General features: G+C 35.3%; 1 protein-coding gene across 1 annotated transcript; it reads left to right on the top strand.

Annotated features, from left to right (window-relative positions):
• The first annotated feature begins 6,305 nt into the window (after positions 1-6,305).
• LOC121810963 (protein DETOXIFICATION 49-like) lies at positions 6,306-8,199 on the top strand. Its single transcript, XM_042211710.1, has one exon. The coding sequence runs from the start codon at positions 6,507-6,509 to the stop codon at positions 7,953-7,955; it is 1,449 nt and encodes a 482-aa protein (XP_042067644.1). The 5' UTR covers positions 6,306-6,506; the 3' UTR covers positions 7,956-8,199.
• The last annotated feature ends 2,521 nt before the right edge of the window (positions 8,200-10,720 follow it).

Here is a 10,720-nt window from a genome sequence, read left to right as displayed (position 1 = left end):
TTTAAATAGTGTAAAATGATGTTTTGTCGTGTAAATTAAGTTCAGAAATTTTAGATTTATTTTTTGAACTTGATTTACACTATATGTAGACTAGAATAAAACCTTGGGCCTCAACGGGCCAATAAGAATTTCGCGAGCCAGCAAGAAAAGAATCGTAATTCATCAAATAAAGGAATTTGCTGATTCCCACTTATTTTAATTTCAATAATAATTAGATTAAGTAGAAGTCAACAAAAAAAATTAGTGCAGTTTAAATAACAATTATTTCTAATATACATGTGCATAGGGATGTGTTTATAAAATAACTAATTTTAAAATTATAATGTACTTCCAATCTCGTGCTGCCACATTACACGAAAGATGCAATATTGTAAATACTATACAATATATATTTGTGGAAGTTGTAGATCAATTTCAGTCGATTACATTTTAGTTAGTGGCAGATTGCATTTTTTATTATTCAGTTTTGCAAATTAGACATAGGCTGTTTAATTTGCATTATATACGTAGATGAATTACATTTATATATAGTTTATTTTGTATTGTACCAATTTATGTTTATAATTCAAAACTAATGATATAAAATGCAATCTTCCTATAACTAAAATACAATCTGTCTATAACTAAAATGCAATCGGCTGAAGTCCATCTACATCTTCACTAATGTATATTGCATTTTAGTGTTTACAATATTGCATGTTTCGTGCCACGTGGCAACATGAGATTGTACGTACGTTGTGACTCTAATTAAGGATGAGCCCTAGTGCTCCCCTATATGCATAACAAGTAAATGTAGAGGAGTTTTTAGCTTAATGTGAGAATGTTCATTTATATTTCACATAACTTTTTTGTATTTGGTTATTTTATTTATTGCTTATAATTTCGAGATAGAAATTGTTTTATACATTTTCTTAACAAAGATATTGTGAGTAAAATATATACAATTCCGAATGATTATGAAAAATAAAGTTAATGCTCCCACCCTTAAGTGAGACGTTTTATAGGCACGAGATTTTAAAAAAATAGTACATAGTAACTAAAAAGTAATTAGAGAAAGAGTATAATACTTTCTCTGTTCCAAAGTAGATGTTACATTTTCCTTTTATTTTGTCCCATAAAAAATATCACATTTCCTTTTTCTGGTAAACATTGTCTCACCCTTTAGACGCTTTGACAAGAAACTTTGGATCTCTATCTTCTATGTCACTGCATGGTCTATTTAGAATATCCGTAACAAGACTGTGTTCTAAAACTTCCAACCCAATTGGGAGTTTGAGAAAAGTCGACTGTTTTGGCTCCTTGGCACGTGGACCTCACTTCCACTTCTCACTGGGAAAATATTGAAGGATTGGAATGTCATCAGAGAGTGGAAGGGTTAACATCACGTTTAAAGGCTTGAGAAACACACGAAATAGGCCCGCGCTGCCTCTTGCTTCCTACTCGTTGTCTGATGTTCTCTCAGGCACCCATTGGGTCTTACTTTGCTCCTGTTGTTTGCCTTCTCTTTGTTAGTTCGTGGTTTGCCTTGCTTTCGACAGTTGCTTTTTTCTTTCTAGCTCTATCGGTTTTGCACTTGTTGTGCTGTTAGCTTTGTTGAGTTTTTTACTTCTGTTTTATTACCTGTGCACTTTTGATGATGTTGTACTCTACGTGCCACTTTTTGATGGTTTCAGATTTTTGAATTATCAAAATAAATCAATACATAAAAATATATTTTTCTCTAATCACTTAACACATAAAATAATATCATTGTTCAAATATAATATTTATTATAGGATGGAGAAAATGAAAATAAAATAGAAAAGTGAATATAGAATAAAGTAAGTTAGAAAATAAGCCATTTAAATTAACAGAAATATTGACAAAAATAATGTTGGGCGATCAACGTAGAGATTGAGTGTTGGGCCCTTATCTTTTGACCAAATGAGCAGAATCAGTTTTAGACTCCGTGTATTGAAATGTGATCAGGCCAATGTCTCTTTTAGTTAATTTGGTAAAGGTTTTTGATTGGGGCCTTCAAAAAAATAACAAGTGGGCTGAACAAATGATGAAATATAAATACTACGAGTTTGTTTATTATTTCAAATATACTTTTGCATTTTAAGTGTTAGTATAAGCAATAAAAAACGGACTAAAAGTTATAAAATGATTCTATAAACCCAAACTAAATTCCTTTATAAGTGCTCTTGTATTACTGGATGGAGTATTATTTTTTCTCTATTCTGAGAGAGGGATAACTAGACTCTGAATTGTTATGATCTTTTTTCTTTTACATATCAATTTAAAAGTTGCTTGTTTTTATAATTCCAAATTTCATTTATTAAAAAAGTTTTGTAAAGCGTTTAAAGCCAAAACACGTGACGATTTTGTCATTAAATCTTAATTTCAATACGACGTTTATCTAGAGAGTTGATAATAATATCCTGTAAGAGTGGCCGCCTCGTATAAATTAATATTCTCTATATATATTTTTAGTGTACAAAATGATCTATTGAATATTATTTTAATATTGAATTATTATTGTAATATGAATTATTTTAAGTATAGTCTGGCTAATTTATTGATCCATGTGAGACCTAGCTAGCTAGATCCTGTTAGTTAAATATTGAAGCTCGTCCAATGATAAAATTATTATCTACTCAATGATAATAATTAATACTCCTAGTGGAAACCATATAAAAATAATTTCCTTGACATAGGTAGGCACACGTGAGGTGTTAGACATACTATTCGTTTATGATTCATGCCCCAATTCATAAAACAACAAATTATCTTAACTGTTTTCTCATATTATTTATAGTAGGAGTATTATTTATGTTCTCCACATCAGCAACACCGTTGATGTTTAATTTTCTTGGAACACTAGAACTCAATACCCATATTATTGTTGTTTATTTTATAGAGAAGCAATATCACCATATATTACATATTATAGTTGCTAGACAATTGAATTCTAATATTTTCGATATCTGAATAATGTTATTAGCATTATTTGTCTTTGGATATAGAGTATAATCACTTTGGAGGAACTTTGCACTATTCTCAAAATATATTTTATATATTTATGTGTAAGCAGTTACACGTTTTTGGTGTTAACTTTTGGCATCAGCGATCAAGTGAATAATTTTTTAAAAAAGAAATTGCTTGAAAATAATGATTATTACTACCTCCGTCTCTTAAGAATAGAAACTACTTCCTCCGTCCATCAATAAACGTTCAATTTTGCCATTTTTATCTATCCAACGATAAATATCTCATTTGCTTTTTTACTGCTTTTAGTAATGAACCTCACATTCCACTAATTATATTTCACTATAAAACTAATATATAAAAGTAAGACTCACCTTCCACTAATATTTTCCACTCACTTTCTACTACATTTCTTAAAACTCGTGCTCGGTCAAAATTTGCCTTATATTGGTGGACGGAGGGAGTATTTCCATTTTGATCTGTCTCTTAAAAATAGAAATTTTCTAAACTTTCTATTTTACGAAGCGGAACCCACAATCCATTAACATTACTTTCACTAGATTTTTTTTCTTCCTCTCTCTTATTTATTCATTTTTCTCTCCATCTTTGTTATTTTACCAATTGTGCATTAAACTCGTGTCGTTTCAAAAGTTTTTATTTTTTAAAGATGGATATAGTATAATGTATACAATGACTAGTCCTCGAAGATTATGATCATCTACATGTAACTTTATGTAATAGGTGGTTCAAAAATCTCCGCAAATATATAGTAATTTATAGTAATAGTATTTTTTAGTGTTAATTAAATTTGAGGGGCAATCCTTGTTGTACTCTTGTGTATTCTCTAGCTTCCCGAATGACATAATCTAATACTATCATCACGAGAATCCGGACAATCACTTCATTAAAGTATTCGACTCAAATGATATAAAATATTGTTCATCCTATGACTTCTGAAATTAATTCTTATAGGCTAATCTGAAAAATTAATTATGATTTGTATAATTTCGTAACAAAAATAATGTTTATAGATGGTCAATAAATATGTAAATGGGCCAATTAGAGATGCAGGCCAGATGCTGACAAGAAAACTTTGTCTTATTAAGGTTTCTTTTGACAATATAATTTGCCGACTTTGCGAAAGAGCCAAAATTTAGATCATCTTTTACTCTTGTTCACCTAAAGCTTTTAAATAAACTTGTTAAATCAAATTATAATATGCAACAATTTTTAGGTATTCTAGTTTAATCTGCAAGGAGGGTTCAACGTTTTGTAGGATTCTGATAGCTGGATAAGTATATACTGTATTTTATAATAATTAAATCATTTAAGGGCAGATGCTAAATATCAAATTAAATCTAAACTATTACACTTGATTAATTATATCGTATTACCAAAAATATTATTTTAATTATGAACTATTAGTTTTACCTAGGTTTTATTTTCAGACTCTTAATATTATCTCTAGTACTAATTTAGGCGTGTCATAACTAAAGATGAAACAACTTCATCTTCTTTGTTGCAGCATCACTGACAGAACGTGCTCCAACAAAGTGTACTGGATGCTATGAGTTATCCAGTGTGTGGAATTCATAGAGTGACTACCTTATTTATAGGGATTGTCGACTGCACGAGGAGCTTGATGGAGTGAATGGAGATTCAAATTTATCATCATGGCTAGTGTACAATGGTGAGTTACATATGTGAGGAGCTTGATGTAGTGAATGGAGATTCAAATTTATCATCATGGCTAGTGTACAATGGTGAGTTACATATGTGAGGAGATTGATGAAGTGAATTGGAGATTCAAATTTATCATCATGGCTAGTGTACAATGGTGAGTTACATATGTCTCTCGTTATCTCCTTCTCTTACAACTTATTGTTGAAAACATTACAGGTGCTTCCTTGATGACGCCGATTCTTTTGACGCCGACTGATAGAGTCGAGGAGAAACATTCCACATCAAATATATAATCACTCCACTTTATTTTCTTCTTACTTTACTTTCTCTTATCTTTCTTATTTTATTTTCTCTCTTATTTTATTTATTTCATTTATTTCATTTAACTAAATTAATATCTTTACATCTATTTATAACTTTTTGGTATCTTTACATCTATTTATAATATATTACTATTACTATTACTATTTGAAGTTACAGAAAGTGAATTTTCTTGTATGCAATTGTTTATTAAAATGTAAATTTAACCTGATAAAAGTAGTAATATGGTATACAGTCAAAAAACATGCACTCCACCATTGTATCTTCTCGAAGGTAAGATTTTAGCCAGTTTCAAATAAAAAAAATCTCCTTAACACACACACAGAGGGTGTGTGTGAGTGGTTATCCATAATTGTTATTTAACTGTCGACACGTAGTAATGAAGATTAAATATATTCAACAAAGCAGTTTCCATTCCTCACTTTAACTCTCGAATTAAATTAAGCCACATAAAACCTTTAACTTTCGGTCAAAATTGACATATTTAAGTCAAACATTCTTTATTAGAAATCAGCCTATTTACGCCGTCTACCATCCTCAAATTAATTAATATAGTATGATTTTATTCAGAAATGGAAAAAAAATAATATGCTAAAGAAAAGCCGACCCATTTGGCTACTTTATGCCACATGGTGGAAAAGTTTGTTCCACTTAGAATGTCAAAATCATTTCATCATTAATGGAACCGTCCATACCACTTTTTTCTTCTAAAAAACCAATCAAGATCGACATAAAAATCATATCTTCTGCATACACGATGAATTATTTGTTTTAGGTTATCCCACTATCATTCTTATAAAATTAATTACATATGTGGATCAAGTAACTTTCACAACTAAGAATATCAGTTGTCGGCATTATTAGAAACGTTTCGTGTAATATACTAATAGTTGAATGAAAATAATAAATTTCTAAGCCTCTAAAAACGTTTTTTACGCCTGCAAGAAATCTTAACAAAGAATTGCAGGCTAAATAGTGTGACGATTAGGGTCGGTCACAAGCCAACAAAATCATTAAACCATACTCTTCTTAAATATTACTCCACCAAATTAAGTTTTATTTGTTGTTACTTTTTCTTCATAGAAGAATATTAAATTTTTTAATATTTTCTTGATGATCCCATCTCCTAACTGTGTCGAGCTCGTGTTGAATTGATGATATATGATGTGCATGTTACAACTATTTTTTCCGTGTTGTAATCAAATCAAATTCACACTGAGTCAAAGAGTCAACCAAAAACTAAAGGCACTTACCAATATTTATTTATTTAAATTATAAAAGCCGTCCTCTGTTGCAAGTCTGCAACCAACAACTCCATTGGTTTTACTTATTTCCTCCAAAAAAAAGACAAACCATTTCCCATATATATAAGTAGACGAGGCTGTTACAATAACATCAAAAACACCCTCTCCAACTTTGCTTATCTCAACCTTCAACTCGAACATTACATTACATTACATTAACACATTCTCTATCAAATCCAAATCCAAATCCAAATCCAAATCCAACCCAAAAAGGAAAAAAGAAGAAAAATGGAAGAAGCAATGTTGAATCCATTGGTGTCCGAGAAACCAACAACATCCAATTCCCATCTCACACAAGCTCTGAATGAAGTAAAATCAATCTCAAAAATCTCCCTCCCCATGATCCTAACCGGCCTAATCCTCTACTCCCGGTCCATGATCTCGATGCTCTTTCTCGGGCGCCTCGGCGGCCTCTCCCTAGCAGGGGGAGCCCTGGCCGTGGGGTTCGCCAACATCACCGGCTACTCCATCCTCTCGGGCCTGGCCGTGGGCATGGAGCCCATCTGCGGCCAGGCTTACGGAGCCCAACGCTTCAAGCTCCTCGGCCTCACTCTCCAACGCACAATCCTCCTCCTCCTCCTCACCTCCCTCCCCATCTCCCTCCTCTGGCTCAACATCCACAAAATCCTCCTCCTCTGCGGCCAGGATCCCGACATCGCCGCCACCGCCAACACTTACATCCTCTTCTCCCTCCCAGACCTCATCGCTCAATCCTTTCTCCACCCTCTCCGTATATACTTAAGAAGCCAATCCATCACAATGCCGCTAACATACTGCGCCGCGCTCTCCATCTTCCTCCATGTCCCAATCAACTACCTTCTCGTAACCGTCCTCGGCCTCGGCCTCAAGGGCGTCGCCATCGCGGCCGTCTGGACGAACATCAACCTCGTCGGCTCGCTCCTCGCCTACGTGGCAATGTCGGGGGTTTACACAAAAACATGGGGCGGGATTTCGACGGATTGCTTCAGGGAATGGGGATCGCTTCTGAATCTCGCGATCCCGAGCTGCATCAGCGTGTGTTTGGAATGGTGGTGGTATGAAATCATGATTTTACTATGCGGGATACTTGTGAACCCACGCGCCACCGTGGCCTCGATGGGGATTCTCATCCAGACCACTTCCTTCATCTATATATTCCCCTCTTCTTTAAGCTTCGGCGTGTCGACGAGGGTCGGCAACGAGCTCGGCGCGGGGAGGCCGCGGAGGGCGAGGATGGCCGCCATCGTCGGCCTCTCCGCTAGCTTCGTTATCGGACTCTTCGCGGTGGCGTTCGCGGTCTCGGTGAGGAATGTGTGGGCGGGGTTGTTCACTCTCGATAAGGAGATTGCGGCGCTGACGGCGGCGGTGCTTCCGATCATCGGGCTGTGCGAGCTCGGGAACTGCCCGCAGACGACGGGGTGCGGCGTGCTGAGGGGCACGGCGCGGCCCAAGATGGGGGCGAATATTAATCTCGGGTGTTTTTACTTGGTGGGGATGCCGGTGGCGCTGCTGCTTAGCTTCTACCTTGGGTATGACTTCAAGGGGCTGTGGATGGGGCTTCTCGCGGCGCAGGCCTCCTGTGCCGCGGCGATGCTCTTTGTGCTGTTCAGAACGGACTGGGAGGTCCAAGCCTCCCGGGCCAAGGAGTTGACCGCCAAAACCGACACGTCGGATTATACCAAAATGGAGGATAATTAATTAATTAAGTCACATTAATTACGTTACTTCATAAATTCATTCTTTATTTTGGGGTAGTGTAAATGAAAGGATAGGAATAGAAGAATTGTTTTTTTTTTACCTATTTGTTTGTATGTTTGTGTTTTAGATGTAAAAGTCAAGGGAGAAACAAAGATTTTGTTGTTGGAATAGTGAGAGTGAGAGCGAGAGCTAGCAAATTGACTGACACAAGATCAAAATACATTCCCCCCATCTCATGCCTTTACTCACACTTTTGGGTTTAATTATGTATTCAACTGCATTGATCATGCAAATTAAGGGTGTCGTAGATGCTACGTTTGGTAACCTATGCTAGATACTCAATTTATTATCTATGTGCATTTACAATTGCGGCCCACTGCATGTGTGTGATTCTGTATTTATGGTATACATGACAGATACGCATCCACTGTATATGCATTAATTCTTTATTTTATTTTTGTAGGATATATAGGGCTATGTGGGATGAGTTGTTATGGAATCACCTCTATATCAACCCAGTCCGATAAGACTTAATCCAAACTCAACACGAAATCAATTGGGTTTGTATTGAGTTGATCCAACAAGGATCCAAATCCATTAAAGCTTAACCCAAATCCATCAACTTCATGCATGGTTGACTCCGTGTCTAAACTTATCATTCTTAATTAAATAGTATATCCTCGTATGGAACGTTTTCAAGTAATGCTCCCTCCGTTCCATAAAAATAAAAATAGGAATTTTGGGACGACACGGGGTTTAATGTGAAAATGATAGAGTAAGAGAGATGAAGAAAGAAAAATCTATTGAATTATTGTTGGTAGAGAATGAGACTCACCTTATAAAAGAGGGAAAAATTGCCCAAAATAGAAAGAGACTATTTTTGTAGGGCAGATAAAAATGGAAAAAGAGGACTATTTTTATATGATGGGAGAGTACATAATTGGAGAAAGTCAAAACAATTTCATTATCCACATCAAAACTAATAGTGATTAATCTGTCATAATTAATGATCATCCGTTTACATGGAGTATGATTAGCAGTATTTATCTTGAAAATATCTCATTGGCAAATAGTACCATATTTGGAATGTCTTGAATTGATGAATAAGTTCATTATCCGGATGACAAAGAATGTGGGATCGATGCAAAGAATAGAAAGAGAGTCAAAATGTTAATTCGGTTGGGACAAGCTACAGATTTTCAACTTTCCAAGTATGGGATTGGAAAAATTTAAAGAAAAAGTGATGGACCATTCAATCTTCTCAACTGCCGGCTTACGTAGACGAGTAAACAACCATAGCTTTTCACACACAACACACATAGAGTTTGTGTTTGAATGAGAATGTTAAAGCATTCGTCTAAAACTTCCTACGTATGTTGAACTCTTTTTTATTTTATTCCATTTGGGTATCTGATTTGGACTTCCCCACCCACCAACTTGTTAATAGTTTCCAATTGCAAGTAACAATAATCTTTGATCCCCTAAGGCTAACACCCTTCTTATACGTCACGTGTTTATTAATAAAATCCGCCATCCGCATGTGTCCAAAGCGCCTGTTCGAGACTTTCCACGTATCTTAATTACCTACGCACTTAGTTCTACAATCTACATGAATTTAGACGTTTTCACCCCACGACTTGTCAGTAACCGGCGACTTTTTAGGATTTTACATATACTAAAAATAGTAATATCGTGTATTTTTGGGCATTATTTTATACCTGTCATGCTAAAATAGGCTTGTCATTTCTGGGCGGAGCCAGAATGCATTGCGAAAAATGGAATTGTTGGGTAGAATTAACCTTGTGTATAGTGTTAAAGACATGTGATATATTCATAACAAATGCCTTTGATATCAAAGGCAGTTGACGTTGGAATCGTGCTTGCTCAATAGACTTTGACCTATAATAAATATGACTAAATGTTTAATTTTGTGAAATTAAATATCATAGTGTTAATCTATGTCCGGAGTAGAATAAATATAACAAAACGTTTAATTTTGTGAAATTAAATGTCATAGTGTTAATCTATGTTCGGAGTAGGTATATTCATTTTCTCAAAGCCGATTCCCATTGAGGGAGAAATAATGAATTAAAATTGACCACAATAAAGCCAAAGAATTAATTAACTAAGTGTTAATTATGTAATTAATCCCGCATTGGAGATGATAATCTTATTAAAGAGGTATTTAATTAAATGAATTATTATGTGTAAGAATTATCTTGAACTAAGATGGGCGGTAGAACCCACACGCGCACCCCGCCCTGCCGAGGCCACGAGCCGCGTGGCTCGTGTGCCTTGAACTTGGACTTGTGGCGTGATGGCAGACATTATGCTTGTGTTGATTGCAGCGCCGCTGATGCACTATTTATTAGCACTACAAATACCTGCAAGTTTACAGGGTAGATCTAGTATAGCTAAATGTCAGTACCGGGATATCGAACACAAGGAATAAGATTGCAACTTACTATCATATACTCCCTCCGTCCGCGAATAGGAGTCTCGTTTTTTCATTTTGATTCGTCCTCGAATAGGAGTCCCGGTTCATAAGTACCATAAATAGTAAAGAGGCTCCACATTCCTCCAACTCATTCCACTCACATATCATTTAAAACTAATATATACAAGTGAGACCCATATTCCACTAACTTTTTCCACCCACTTTTCTTAACATCTATTAAAACCCGTGCTAAAAATGAATGGGACTCGTATTCGCGGACGGAGGGAGTACTAAGCATCGTATACTATCTAGAGACACAGAGTTTTTT

This window comes from Salvia splendens, chromosome 7 (genome assembly GCF_004379255.2).
Source record: "Salvia splendens isolate huo1 chromosome 7, SspV2, whole genome shotgun sequence".
Lineage (NCBI taxonomy): Eukaryota > Viridiplantae > Streptophyta > Magnoliopsida > Lamiales > Lamiaceae > Salvia > Salvia splendens.
This window is presented reverse-complemented; position numbering and strand designations above follow the sequence as displayed.

Excerpts from the sequence above, each read along its gene's own strand:
- LOC121810963 (XM_042211710.1), top strand. The coding sequence starts at position 6,507 with ATGGAAGAAGCAATGTTGAATCCATTGGTGTCCGAGAAACCAACAACA.